Source organism: Rosa rugosa, chromosome 6, assembly GCF_958449725.1.
Source record: "Rosa rugosa chromosome 6, drRosRugo1.1, whole genome shotgun sequence".
Classification (NCBI taxonomy): domain Eukaryota; kingdom Viridiplantae; phylum Streptophyta; class Magnoliopsida; order Rosales; family Rosaceae; genus Rosa; species Rosa rugosa.
Window position 1 is genome coordinate 32,282,242 of NC_084825.1, and position 15,348 is coordinate 32,297,589.

The following is a 15,348-nucleotide window of genomic DNA, read 5'->3' on the forward strand; positions in this document are numbered from 1 at the left end:
AGTTTGATTAACTTGAATGATTGATAAGCCAAAAGCAACAGGGAGCCACAGTTTTCAAATAAACAACAATTGGGGCACTTGATATTTAATTCAAAAGCAGTATATAAACAATCAATGAAAAAAACAAAAACAAAAACAAAAAACAGAAGGATAAATAAATCAGAAAATGAGTGATTTATACAAAAACCTGTTTCATAATTTTTAACTAACATTTATCAGATTAAGGTGGACTTTAGGATTTTAAGCCCTAAATTGATATGTTTCATTACAAAGATACAAAACCTGCAGCGAGAATGCCTTCTACATTTATCAGAAATTCTAAACTGTATCAGAATTCTACAGTTTTATGATTTTGAATCCTAAAGTCCACCTTAATCTGATAAATATCAACGTGAAAGATACATTTATCAGATTATTGTGCACTGAAAAATTAAGGCAACTCCACCACAGTTTCCAAGCGGCTCTACTTGTGTTTTTGGATCATATATTATACATTAATTCATATATAAAACAACTAACTTGAATCCTACCTAACTTAGGAAAATATTGATGATCAACTACTTAATAAACTATGACATTGAGTAATTTGAACATTAAAGAGTTGCATATAAATAATACAACAAGCTAATACACCCATTGATGCATTGCTTTAGAAGAATTAGAACCAAAATGATTGTTGATTCATAATTAAAAAAAAAAACAACATACCAACAACCATTATAAAGAAAAAGATTTGAAACAGCAGCTATAATATAAAGTATAGTGACTAGTCTGTACAGAAAGTACAATCAGTAAGCACGACATCTACATGAATGATGAAAGTTATATCTTCAATAATGTAAAAACTGGGTAGTCATCATGCATATAAACTATTTTCTGATGTACTCTTCAAAATATTGACAACTAATGGAATAAAATATCTCAAAATCCACAATCAACTAGATATAAACAAAGTGAAATTTACCATACCGCCTCTTTGGAAATTACTGCTAGTTCGCCTGGCTTAACCCCCTACTTGGCAAACTCCCGAGCTGCATATCCCTATAGTATTTGGAAATCAAACAATAAATCATTCCACAGTGATCAAGGCTTTCACAACACTAACTATCCAAAGTGAAAACAACTTTCTGGTACGTGCTCGTATCATCAACTCTCACAATTAACCTAATTTCTGAACTAGAACAACCATAGCAGAGCACACATTGACCTCAAGAACGATAAGTGCTAAAAATTTCATTGCTGAAATACATAGATCTATATATAGTTATCTAGGAAGATAACTATACTTATTGAACTTGCCTAAACTTTATTGCTCGCAACATGGAGGAGTGCGATGAGTACCACATGCTGCTTACACAGAAATATTTTTTGAAATAGACAATTTGGACCTAAGAAAGTATTGACAGAAAACTAGAACTTTCAGCAACAGAAAATAAAACCAGACCTTTTGACACAAATAACTAAATAAGAAGAGAGTATATATACCGTGCGATATAAGTGACAATGTTACTTGTTGTTCCTGCATGAAGTCAACAAACAAAAAAAATTAATTTCAGAGAGAAAGATGATGAAGTGAAGCATATAAATACAAACGTCTATATCATACGAACACATACCACCGCGCAGCACGCAACCAATATCAAACCAGCTGCATAATGCGATGGCAGATTCAAAAGCTTGCTCACAGAATACCCAGATAAAAGCATCACCTGAAACAAGTTGAAGATGATAATAAGTTGAAGATGACAAGAGTCATTTGAGCCAAAAATTCAGATATAAACTATTAAACTAATAAACTGAATAATCATTCTGATTATATACAATAAGTTATCCAATTAAAAAAAAAAAAAAGAATCACACTTGCAATTCTGATACTCATTTAAGCTAGACAATGCAAATTAGGTAGCGCCATGGCAACAACAGCTCACATATCTGATTTGAAACAAGGCATACCTGCTCAATTCGAAAGAATAATTCTTAACATTTACAATCATTGCAATCTTTGATACCCATCGAATAATTGTTTATCAAACTTTGATATATCAAAAGCTTCGAGTAAATGTTAAAATTGGAATCTTTGCAATCTTAACACATGTTAATATTACAATACCCACCTACAAATCTTAAAACTTTGATAAACAATTATTCAATTTCTACACTAAAAAGCACCATATAATCACTTAACCTTGACAGAGAGTTAAAGCTTACATCGATGGTTTGCTATTTGAGATGGGCGGCAAGGAGCTATTCCTGGGTTTGAGCAGTCATGGCCATATATGCACAATTGTAGAGTTAAAAAGAGAGAGCTAGTGAGAGATTGCGTCGTCTTGCTGAAAACCCCAAAATCCCAAAAGTCTACTTTGTAGGGCCTAGATCAAAATGGAATGAACATAAATCTAAGCTCAACAACAACAATATCACATCGCAAAACATCATATCAAAACATAAAAACCACAAATCAAATAGAATCGATCGACTCTGGTAATAGATCCACTGCCAAATTGAAATAAGGATTGATAATCGCATAGGGTTGGATTAAAGCCATGATAAAGTGGAATCTAAAGAACAAGTTGTGAGATAGCTATAGATTCTCCTGAAGCTACCATTTATGCATTTCAGGTGAAAAATTAAGAGCCCTAATTTGAAAATTTGGGAAATTCAAAAAATCGAAACCCTAGGTTTTGGGAGCGGTGGAAATTGGAATGGTTTTAGGCGGGGGCTAGGCGTTGTGTTCTTTCGCCGCTCTCTCTCACTTACCCACATCGACAAGGATCAGCATCTCTGGTAACAGCTTGCGGGGATTTGACACGGCAGCGAGGAATGAGGTGCGTGTTAGCAAGGAAGTTAGGGTAGGCAGACCTAGGAGTGGAGGAGGCGGTGAGAGAAGGCTTGGCTAGCGACGACATCTTCCTGAAGAGGAAGGTGGCGAAGGTGTGAGGGAAAGGATAGAGTGAGAGATGAGTATTGAGAGAGAGGGCAAGAGAGAGAGAGTCGGGGAAGACAGAGAAGTTTATTGAAACGTGGTCGTGGGTAAGCTAGTGATTTTTTTTTTTTAAGTCTGTTAGACAACGTATAGTTAAGAATCTGTTGTGTGAATGTATACAGGTAAAAATTTGGACAAACAAGGGGAGGGAAAATTTCCGCCTATGCCTACATATGTTTCATTTGAGTGAAACTTTGCCGCGCGCTCTGCAACCAAGTTCCATGATCAGACAACAGATCTTTAACAATCTGTTGTACAAATTTGTGCATCTTGCACAAGGTACACCTAGTAGGATTTTTCGAACTTCATACATCATTCATTCACACAACGAATAAGAAAAAACTGTTGTGTGTCGAGTTCAAATTCCATATTGGTGAGCTTGTTCTGAGAGGGAATTATGAGCTCAGAATGGAGGGAAATCAGCTTCCCATTTACACAACAGAAACGTCTTAACTCAGTTGTGTGATATTTTCCTAACTTTTTTTTTTTCTTTTTTCAATTTGCTTACATTCACATAACAGAAACAGAATTGTACCGTTGTCTGACAGAGTTTGTGTTAACACACAACAGCGGATTTCTGTTCTGTTGTGTGATGAGTGTTTGTGTGTTTCGATTTTTGTAGTAGTGTCATCCACTACTAGAAATATGGCCAAAGGCAACCGATGACTAGCCACTGTTGCCAAGTGGTGCTGTTTTGAAATAGCGTTCCACCATTACATTCTTCAGTGACAAGCTTTTACAATGCCACTGATGATCAGTGGGAATTAACTGTAGTTTGAATGCATTTTGATATTATATTATTTAGAAGGTTTTGCTAGTGGGAATTGACCGAAGTTAGAAGGTTTTGCTGGTACTGTATCCACACTAAACAGAGCTAAATGCATTATAATAACATTTAACAATAATACAAGTGGGGTCTGGGCTTCTTATGTTTGGGCAGAAACGTGGCTTCTTCTGGTGTGGTGCCTAGACAGCAAAGAAATACAAAGATATTCATTTGCTTCGACTAAAACCCTAGCTTGCTCTTTGCCACTTCCTCCTGTCCACAATTTCTGTGTGCGGCGCTTTCCATCAGGTTGGAAACCCTAATCTCACTCACACTCTCTCTCTCTCTCTCTATGGTTATCGTTTTCGTCTACTCCATAATTTTGTGAGTGTTTACTCCAGAATCGCTCAATTTTCCGGATCAAACACTACCAAAAAAAATTGCAATGGCCATGGTGCAATGCCGTAGCTAAAACTTCATTTGCCATCGCAAATGACTTTTGGCGACGGTAAAGCTTCTGTCGCCGTTGATGGCGTCGCCAATGCTATTTGCTACGGCAAATGCACCGTTGTAAGAGTATTAGCGACGGCAAAAGGTTTACCGTCGCAAGAATCATGCGACTGAAAAATACCGTCGCCAATACCAATAGCGACGCCAAAAGTCATTTGCGATGGCAAAAACACCGTCGCAAAAGTGTTATTTATGAATAAAAAAAATTTGGCATGCAAATATGCATGCCAATTTTTTTTTTTTTTTGGATAAAAGCTATACAAAAAAAAAATAATAAAGCTTATACAAAAAGGAACTTCAAAGGGATACATTTTAATTTTTCTCATGAATGTTACAAAAGGAATGAAGCTTCTACGAAAGTTTACAAGATGATTAAGCTTTACAAGGAAACAGACACTTTTGTTTTAATCTTCCTCGACTTCAAGATTAAAACAAAAGCTGCTCACCAAGCCTGACTGGGAAGAAACATGAGCTTACCAAGCTGCTCACCAAGCTTGAATTGATGCTTTAAAGCCCTACCTATATGACAAATTTTACGCAGTCAAAATGTTAAATATATACAACCTTGAAGAAATATATAACAATTAAAGCAGTAGCTAACAATCTTCAATTATATAACAAAGCAACAACTAGTTAGAAGCTAATGCTACCAAAAGCTTGAACTAGATAAACAAAAGCATAAATGCATCTAGGTATATTTCCAGATGGTGTTACAGTTACTCGGTCAGTTACATGGTTAGTTACTTGGTCAGTGACCGTGTAACTGACCATGTAACTGACCAAGTTACATGGTCAGTTACTTGACCAGTTACAGTTACTTGGTCAGTTACTTGACCAGTTACAGTTACTTGGTCAGTTACATGGTCAGTTACTTGGTCAGTTACTTGGTCAGTTACATGTAACTGACCATGCATGTAACTGACCACGATATTACATCAAGAACAGTATTCATGAATTACAGAATTTCAGATCTTTTGGTCTAAAAGGAAAAAGCAACCCAACATGAAACAGAGAAACCACTCACCAATATTGTAATAGCATCTGCAGTGCTTTCACTCTTAAGTTCTTCTTCAATGGAACTCTCCGATGAGAAAGATAGTGTTAAGTTTTTAGATTGCACCATTTGCAACAGCTCATCCTATCACAAATGCAATACAAATCTTAGACTTCAAAACAATAAATTATCTATTTTCATACTGAACAACCAGGAAAAAACAATTACATAAAGCTAAACTATAACTGAATTACAGAGAGGTAAACCTTTGCCAGCTCAATGAAGGCCTTCTCCCATGCCACTGCTCTTTCAATTTCATTCCCCTCTTTATTAATAGCATTGTTTACAGGATAAGTTATTATAAATGCTGATGCCTGTTTTGGAAATATCAAAACGTTTATCAAAGGCTCCAAGACTCAATCTTGCTTTCAACTTGAAATGATTTAAAATACACTCAAGTTCAGGGAAAAAAAAAATAGGAAAAAAGAAAGGATAAAAACCACCTAAAGCAGTGCTGGGATCAAGAGGAGCTTTATCTGTGCTTTCTTATTTTTTTGAAAATTTATGAGAAACTAGACAGTACAGGTCAAGCATACAACTGATAGCAAAAAACATATTCTAGATCAAACAGTAAGAGCAGTAACAAATGTGCAGATGGACAAAATATTTGAAATTAGACAAGCCAAGTGAAAATCAAATGAATCATGCCAAACCAGATTCATAAAGCCTTTAAATCAAATTTGGAATCCGAACAGCTGAACTCATCAAACAATTATCATACAACCCTAAATCAGAAAAAATACGAACAAGAAGGTTGTTGATTCCATCCCTGTAAGAACGTTGCTGCATGGGCTAAAGTATCCCTTTCTATATTTCATATTGCCCAAATTGTTGATCTCTTCCGCACTTTCAGGGTTTTGGGGTTTTGTTACGCTATTTAACCCCTTTATGATATTTCCATGGCCGTAATTCTGACATCTGGTAGAACTTAAACACTGCTTCGCAGCTTGATTTGCATCAGATGCCCATCTCGGGACTAAATTATTTTGAGGGGTTTCATAACAATTACCTTGTGAAAAACTTCTTTGGTGATGAAACTTACAAAATATCCCACTGGTCATTGAATGACCTAGAATTAAGCCCAGAACCAATTAAGCTCCAACTATAATACAAACACAGAAGGAAGCTATCAATCACTAATTATAGTAACCAACAATAGCCCCAGGGCATAAACAGAGAGAGAGGGAGAAGAGAACGAACCCTATCGGAGGCATCTCCAATAGAAGAAGGAGGCTTTTTATCTTTCTTGGCACTGACACCGGTATCGATAGTGAGAGAGATCCCGAGACCGGCGACGATAGTGAGAGAGATCTTGGTGGTGGCGATGGCTTGTCAAGATTATTGAAATCGACGTCGAGATTGAGAAAGAGAATGAGAGGGCTCACAAGAGTTAAGTAAATTGATCGATGTCTCTGTTTTTTCCTTGTCAAATATCAAATATAATATCTAGGGTTGGTGCTTAAGGCTACGGAAACTATAGGTAGTTGCCAATTATTGCGACGGTGTTCTGTTGCTGAAGCAATTTTGGGTGACCGCACATTTTTCCGAAGCAAATATCTGATCATTGACGACGACATGCTTTGCCGTAGTAATTTTGGCCACCGCATGATTTGCCGAAGCAAAAATTGAACCAATAGCGACGACAAATCAGTGCCGACGCTAACTAGGGGTAGCCATTGCAATTCTTTTTTGTAGTGAAAGTTTCAAAAGCCATGTTATTTTTCGGCCTAAGCCAACCTCGAGGCTTTGTTGGTTCGAGGTTGGCGTAGGGTGGAGTGGCGGATCTATTGTAGCAATCTCGGACAACGACGACGACGGTGGTTTGGATCGACGAGGCATCGAAGGCGTTCTCGCGGTAACGTTCTCGCATGTTTCTCTTCTCTTATGTTTTTAAAGTTTCAATCTTTAGGCTTGCATGTTGCAGATCTTGAATGTTAATGTCTGACCCACATAAACAAAATTCCATTTTTTTCACGGTACACTGCTAGTCCAAAACTGCATTTCATGCCTATTGTAAACATTCTAGGTCCAACATGAAGCCAATCCATACTAGTAATTTGATCACTTAGCTTAAACCTACCAGGTTCAATTTTGGTGCTCTATGCTCCAAAGGAAACTGGGGCAATCACCACTGTCATGTATTTGGTGGTTGCATAGTGGCTAATGGAGACTTTGGTGGCCTTTGTGAACATTAAACACCCTTATTGGAGGGTGTCCTATAAGCAAAATTGTAGTAGACGTGTCTATGCAGCCCCAACAACTCCTTTTTGTTCTTCTCCTCCCCCTTCTTCAAATCCCTATCACAACCACCCTAGCTTTCTATCCATGCCACCCATGCCCTCACCATTAGATCCAAACCCACCAACCCCATTATTCCAGCCATACACCTTCATACTTTGCTCCCTCCCTCCTTCCGCTCACCCCACTAACCTCCTCTACACATGCACACGCGCCGTCCATGGCTTCTCGATCACGTTCTCCGCCTCCCAGGCCCACGCTCTCCAATGCCCCCCCGCCATCCTCTCCGTCGGCCTCTGGCCCAGCCCCAACTTAGGCCTCGCCTCTGGCCCTTCTGCTATATAGCATATATCATCATTTCCCAGACACCAGCCCCAATTCAATTTCAAAGAAACAAGCTTTCAAAATCCTCGTTCTATCTCCTGATGATGAATCAGGGAGAAGAAGAACTGGTGATGAATGAGGGAAAAAAAGAATTTTTTTTATTTCTTTCTTTATTTCTCTCTTTTTTATTATAAAATTTATTTTTTTGAGGGCACATCAGTCATTTAGCTCTCTTTTTCGGTCTCACGTGCGTCACACATTCAACTTGACGGCACCGTGACGGAAAGTTAACGTTTGACAATAAAATATAAGTCCAGGTATCACATTGATAAGTTTTAAAGTCTATGTATCACTTTGATAGTCCTCAAAGTGTCTGGACACTGTTGGTGCATTTTTTCCTTATAATTAAACTGATTTGTAACTGCTACTAGGATATTCAATCCACATTTCTCAAAATAAGATGATTCCAGAGTAATTGGGGCGTTGCATTAATTTACACTTTGATCATGATCCTTATAATTTACACCTAAAATGAAAAAATGGTCAGAAAGCTAGAGGAACAAATCTATAATGCTTTTTTTTTTCTTTTTTTTTTTTGAGAATGAATGATTTATTTATTCAAAGGAAACCAGATTACAAAATATGGGAGTAACCGGTGGTGGATATAAAATCTTCACTCACCTTCCTACTACCTAAACCAGTTATGGGTCCGTCACCAACGATGACTTCCATGAGTCAAGAGGGCCCAACCCCTAACCAAACATATCGCCCACTATTACGAGCTACAAAACCTGCCACTATATGAGCTGCCATATTAAGCCTTCTAGGAACAAAGTGAATACCTTGAATACCCATAGAACCCATTAAGAACCGAATTCTATCTACCACCAATTAACAACGATTCTCCTCTCTTCCCATTTTACTGAACTATATATCATCATTTTACAGAGAAAAATGTAGGCAACCAGGAAAACACAGTACATTCAGCAAACTCAAGACCTCAATCATTTCAATATGTCTAGCAGAACACTACTGTTTCTGTTGGCTTTCTCTGGGTACCTCACACAGAATGCTATACCACCTGGGGTACCGATCAAACTCCTAAATCTTATATCAAGAACACAACGTTAGAGGGGTAAACAGTGTCAGACGGTTTACACCTCTCCGATGCCTGAGTGAGATACTAATATATAATTGAATCGAGTAATAGTAGAAAAAGGAGTTATTACCCGTAAAAAGTGGTTGTGCTGATGCCTAAATACTCGAGCAAAGGAAAGGGGTTTCCCCTTATCTTCGATGTGGGACGCATGTTGTCCCCTTGCAGCTATATCAGCTTTCTGGTGTATATTTAGATGGACTGTGCTTATCAGGTCTGGACCCCTCTGTACCCAGGGTACCGTCCCTGACGCGAACCATCATGGTGGGATGTGAACCCGGCCCATGGTCTGGTACCTGGGTCTTTATACGGGCCCCAGTTGACTGCCAAACCTAGTGAACTACCTAGTAGTATGAACAACTACCATATCCACAAGAAATTAGAGCACTAACTACCTCAACACCGGTATTGGCTTGAAACGCAACGAATGAACTCTGGTCTTCCACAATGCAATCGCTAGCAGTAGATCTGAACAGTTTATGAACCTCCTCTGTCTCCTGATTCGTATCATCCACTCTAAAAAAAAAAAAAAAACCAAATCAATCTTGTTTGGCTAGCAAACAGTCTCTTTTCTCATGCGTGAGCATGCCAACATTGAGGGTGTAGTCGTCGGGGCGTCCATTGACCTGATCGACTTCTTTACAAACGCTGTTGACAATAGGAGAGCATCAACCTCTTCACAGGGGGTTCTTTTTTCTGCCTTACGGATAAGGACTTTTGATGTGATCTTCTGTGTCACCGAGTCGATACTTAGTTTTATAGACTAAACAGAGCAATTACCGGGAAGTAGGAGAAAGTACAAGGTTCGCTAAAGCGTGATTTTAGCTTCGCTGGGTTGCTGAGGAGTGACCCTGGCTTCGCTGGTTTCAACCAGGTTGAAGATAGGTTGCTCATGAGAGACTTTGGATAATCTGAGAGAATAGTTGATTGAGAGGTTGTGTCTTTGCATTTTGCTTTAGCCTCTATATGTATAGGCCACTCACTGCATATTCACCTTTCTAATAGGAGTAGTGAAATACCTTCAAGGGATATACTATATTTTAGACCACAGTTAATGGCCTTGAATACAATCAAAACACTTAATAGTCTTGATAACTATCATAGGCAATAATTATATAGTTATTTGCCTCGTAGCAATATTCTAGGCAATGTAATTGCCTCAATGACTGATTCTTGGATATGCATATATATCTTCGCGATCATTCTATAGCTTAGTGGCACACTTAATTGATCTACCGTAACTCGGTAAGCATGCAATCATGTATAATAAGATCATATATACATATCCTTTGTTTAATGCAATTAAGGATGATTATATCCTTCCATATCTCGCTCCACGTCTAGCAATCCTTAATTGCATGGGAACCTTGATTATTTGCGTGGCCCACATCCAATATTCCTTGTGTGACTAAAGGTGCAGTTTGCTTCTTAATATCTTGGGTTAATGCTCATACACCCCAGATTCCTGAGAATACTTCTCATACACCCCAGTGTCTTATTTTTATTCCTCTTTACACAACTCTTTCTCGTTTCCTTTCTCACCAACCCATCTTATCAAAGTCCCTTCCAGTAGTACCCTTTTTCTAAATTGTCTTTATCAATTTGGTTGTTTGGTTTCTTTGCTATCTGTTTTTCTTATTTGTTTAAAAGTTTTGATGAAACGTGGTGGGCCCATCAGAGTTTTATTCGTTTAAATATATATACAGATGTTGCAATCATCCTCTATTTCAAAGGTAAACAGTGCACTTTATTATCCAGAATTTCGATAGTTGACAGACTTGAGTTAAATGCTATCTGCAAAAACACTAGCCAGGAATTGAATCAGGAAAGAGAAAAATTGAGAAAATTGAAAGACTATAGAGAACGTCTTCCTAGGGAAACTCCCAATTATTGGGATATCCTCTATAGACTTCAGACAAGAATTTATAAACTAGAACAAGATATTGATAATCTTTTATATGTTCTAGAAGAGGAACAAAAACCTCTTGATTATTTGAGCATTGGTTAGATCCGCAAATCAATGGTATCAGAGCTTGTAAAATAGCTCAGCAGGGGAATCCCCGATGGGGACAATGTCTGATTTAATAATAGAGAGACTGAATTCTCTATTAAAATCTTCTGATGAAAAATATCAGATCCTGCAGCAAGAAATATCTAGATATCAAGAACATCTAGAAAAAATTCCTGTTATAATCCACCAGTTAGAAAAACTGGAAAACAAACTGGATTATATCAAAGGGCTTCCAAAAACGGAAGAAGAAAAGCTAACAAGTGTTAGTAGAAAAATCAATGAACAGCAAAAAACGCTGGATTCTATGAAAAATATACTGAAGGACAAGAAAGTGCCTACAGTAAAAAAGAAAGCTAATGGATTCAAACCGTTAGAAAGACCAGAGAATCCTGTTCCAAACTTGATTCTTCTGGATCCCTCAACTAGTTCTACTAGTATTCGGTATGAAAACCCGAAAGAAACTCGGGATGTCAATATGATGAGCATCTTCGGGAAAAAGAAAGGAGTACAACTCCTAAATTCTGAAGAATTTGAATACAATGAAATCGAGCATGAGGTAAAAAATGCCTCAATTCCAAAGCTAGATTTCAAGCAAATATACAAAAGGGGAACATTTGACCTGATGGATAGCCATCATTTCAAATTGCTGGAATTTACAACCCCCTCTACAACAGGAGAAACAGATCTACTACTGATCACTCCTGCAGAAGTCGCCAGAGCAAAAGCAAAAAATTATCAATTTATGCATATTGGAGCAGTCCAAGTAGGCATAAAACTTTTAACTCGAGAAGGCATAAACTGTTCAGTTCTATGTGTCTTACAAGACAATAGACTGGAAGATTTTCAAGCTAGTCTTTTAGGAACCCTTGAAGCATCTCTGTGCAACCAAGTAGCATATTTCAACTGCTTCCCCAACTTCTCTACCAGCTTGAAAGATGCAGCTCACTCTCTCCGACTGAGAGTCAAGACAGATGGCATATCTATGAAAAATGATATGCAAGAATTGGCAATAGTATACAGAATATATTATAAACTGATGAGTACCACAGTAGAGCCAAAGACAAGGATATCAAACATCCCTGGTCTTACTACTGGATTCCTCACCAGTCAGAAGAACCATTCACAACAGATCCACAAGGTTACTTGGAATGAAGTAACGTTTCCTATTGAATGGAAATTATCTGGTCCGAAGCTACCAGCAGAAAGTGCAAAAGCTAAAATTTATGAAAGCAGAAAGACTGGAGAAATCAGTCTAAATTTTGACAATCATAGAAAAAGTGATGTCTGTCCTGAGAATATCAGGATAAACAAAAATCTTCTCAGAAGAAGCTACAGCACTAGAGAAGCTAGTACTAGTAGCACAAAATCCACTATTGAAGATCCAATTACTGAAAAAGACCTTGAAGCTGATCTAAACAGACCAGTCAATATGCTTAGAGCACAAAAGCTCTATGATCTCTATGAAGAAGCAGAATTCTGTGAAAATCCAGAAAGATTAGAAAAACTAATCGAAGAAATGAAAAATTTCAATCCAGGAAAGGAAAGAAAACTCCTTCCCTACCAAGATGTTGAAATGGAAGAAGGAGAAAGCTCCAAAACTTCCATCACCAGAAAAAAAAAAAAAGGAAAGGTGAAACTCCCTATACAGAAGGCCCCTACGGGCAGAGATGGAGAAAGAAATTCTCAAAGATTTGTCCCAGAGGACAAGATACCCAGAGTACCAATTACCAATTTTGGTATCTGGTTAGATCTGGATAAAACTCTAGACAAGAGAAAAACTCTTGACCAATGGGTAGACAGCCTGATGATGGCATCTGCTCTCACCTTTGGAAAATTCGAAGCTCCTGATCTTCAGATGTACTTTGAAACTACTCTCACAGGAGTAGCAAAGAAATATTATTTCTCTTTTAAAGAAACGGCCAGAGGAAAAGAATGGCTTGAAGATATCAAAGCTTCAAAATCTCCGTATGATTTTGCAGTACCCCTGTACGATCAGTTCTGTGGAGATTCTGCAAATATGAGTGAAAAGGCCAGAGAAACGGCCAAATCAAATATCTATGCTCTCAAAATTTGTGACATGAGATATTTTGAAGAATACTTGAATGAATTTCAAGAATATTACTGTACAATTGGTGAACTAGAAAGCACTGATCTAGTCAACCTGTTGCACAGGAAACTCCCTGAACCATGGAGAACAGCTGTGCGAGAAAGCATAGCAGAAAAACCAATTGAAAGATTTTCAGTTGGAGGAATTGCCGACAGAATCCGGCAATTATTAAAAGAACAATGCAAAGCCAATCTTAGAGCTAAGATGGCCAAGAAACAACTCAAAGGAGTTGAAAATTTCTGTTACGGAATACTGGATATGCCAACCAACTGGGGATGTCATGAATCCAAGTTCCACAGAAAGAAGAAAGGAAAATATTACTCTAAAAAGTTCAAGAGGAGTAATCAAAGAAAGAATTGGAAATTCAAGAAAAGTTCCAATTACAAGAAACAACAGGATGAAGATCCAAAAAAGAAATTCTTCAAGAAAAAGAAGAATACTCATCAACATAAACAACCAAGCAAGAAAGCTTGCAGATGTTGGTTATGTAAAGCTGAAGGGCACTATGCCAATGAATGCCCGAAAAAGGGTAAAAGATCTTCTACTAAGGCTCTCTTTGAAGAATATGAGCATATAGTAGAATCAGCAAATATGAAAGGCTACGAAATAGCCTATTCTGATGATGAAGAAGACGACAGGTCAGTTTACTCTGCCTGGTCTGAAGAAGAAGATTCATCTGAGTCTGAGACAGATTCTGAAGTAGAGTACTTCGAATCCAGACAAATGAATGTTTTGAGAATCAAAAACTGGGAAGAAAGCAAGACAGAATCCTTAATGTCTTCTTATCAGGTGAACCCTGGTACATTCGTTTGTGACTACTGTTTATGTCATGAAAAGAATGGTCTCCCTATGTTTTGTGAAGAGTCAAAAAAAACTTATCACAAAGAATGCTTCATAGCTGAAGCAAGAAGAAAAACCAAGAATGGCCTTGTCAGCCAATTGGTTGATCAAGAATATGAAGAAGATTTCTCTGAGAAAAAAGAGAAAGAAGTAGAAAATTTGTTCCAAGAAATTATAGAACCATCTTCCTCAAAAATAAAGGAAGAAATCATCGAAGAAGAAAAAACCGATGAAAATTTAAATTATGAACTGGTTGAACCACCAGAAATTGTTCCAGAAGAATGTAAACCGTTCATTCCAAAGGGACAAGCTCAAGAAAATGAGCTTCAACAATCGAAAGTCGTCTCTACGAGTAGATACAGCAACTACATAGAGATTGGGCTAAAATTCCCTGATCACAAAAAATATCAACTACATGCCTTTGTAGATAATGGATCAGGATTTACAGTTGCAAAGAGATTTGCAATTCCAGAAAAACTCTGGAAAGAAGAAAAGAAAACAGCTACTGGTGTTACTTTCGATGGAAGCCATCTCACCATGAATAAAGTAGCAAAAAATGTTCACATCACCATTGGTGGAGGAACATTTATCATCCATAACGTCTGGCAATCTGAAGGCCAAGGCGCAGATTTCTTGTTGGGTAATGATTTCATTCTCCAACAGAGATTTATTCAGGATGAAGAAGCAATCGGCTTCAGAAAAGGAGAACGGGTGTTCTGGGCTGATAGGCTTACTCAGGCCAAAAGTATTGTAGGTCCAAACTTTACTACCCAATATCAGAGATCGCAACAGAATAGTGGTGATCTTACCCCCTACAAACCCAAATTTGAACCCATACTCCAAATCAAACAACAAGAAGAATTATTTGTTGAAGAATCTTCTGAAGAAGAAGAAGAAGCAGAAACTAGTGAAGAAGAAGAAGCTAGTTTCATCCATGAGCATAACCTCAAGCACTTTCAGAATAAGCTTGAGTCTCAGAAAATTCCCACTCTTGAAAAAATCAAGAAACTACTCGAGCAGAACATCGATGTAGACCCTCAGAAGTTTTGGGAAAAAGACCCAGTGGTCTGTGAATTAAGATTACATGACATGAATGCTATTTGTCATGTCAAAGCCATTCCTCAGTACAAAGAGGAAGACCAAAAAGAATTCAGAAAAGATATTGAAGATCTCCTGAACAAGAGATTGATTCAACCTTCCACTAGCCCTCATCATGCTCCAGCATTCTACGTGAGAAATCATGCAGAAACCCTTCGAGGAAAAGCTAGAATGGTTATTGACTATCGAGATGTCAATAAGAAGACTGTCAAAGACGGCTATCAAATTGCTCAAGTAAGAGTATTGATCAACCAGCTCAGA

General features: G+C 37.8%; 1 protein-coding gene across 1 annotated transcript; it reads right to left on the minus strand.

Moving 5' to 3' along the window:
- Positions 1 to 892: 892 nt before the first annotated feature.
- On the minus strand, positions 893 to 2,906 carry LOC133716596 (uncharacterized). Its single transcript, XM_062143286.1, has 5 exons — positions 2,758 to 2,906; positions 2,209 to 2,369; positions 1,617 to 1,709; positions 1,486 to 1,519; positions 893 to 1,041 (listed from the first exon to the last, which is right to left on the minus strand). Exons 1-5 carry the CDS (start codon positions 2,904 to 2,906, stop codon positions 990 to 992), a joined length of 489 nt encoding a protein of 162 aa, XP_061999270.1. The 3' UTR covers positions 893 to 989.
- Positions 2,907 to 15,348: the final 12,442 nt, after the last annotated feature.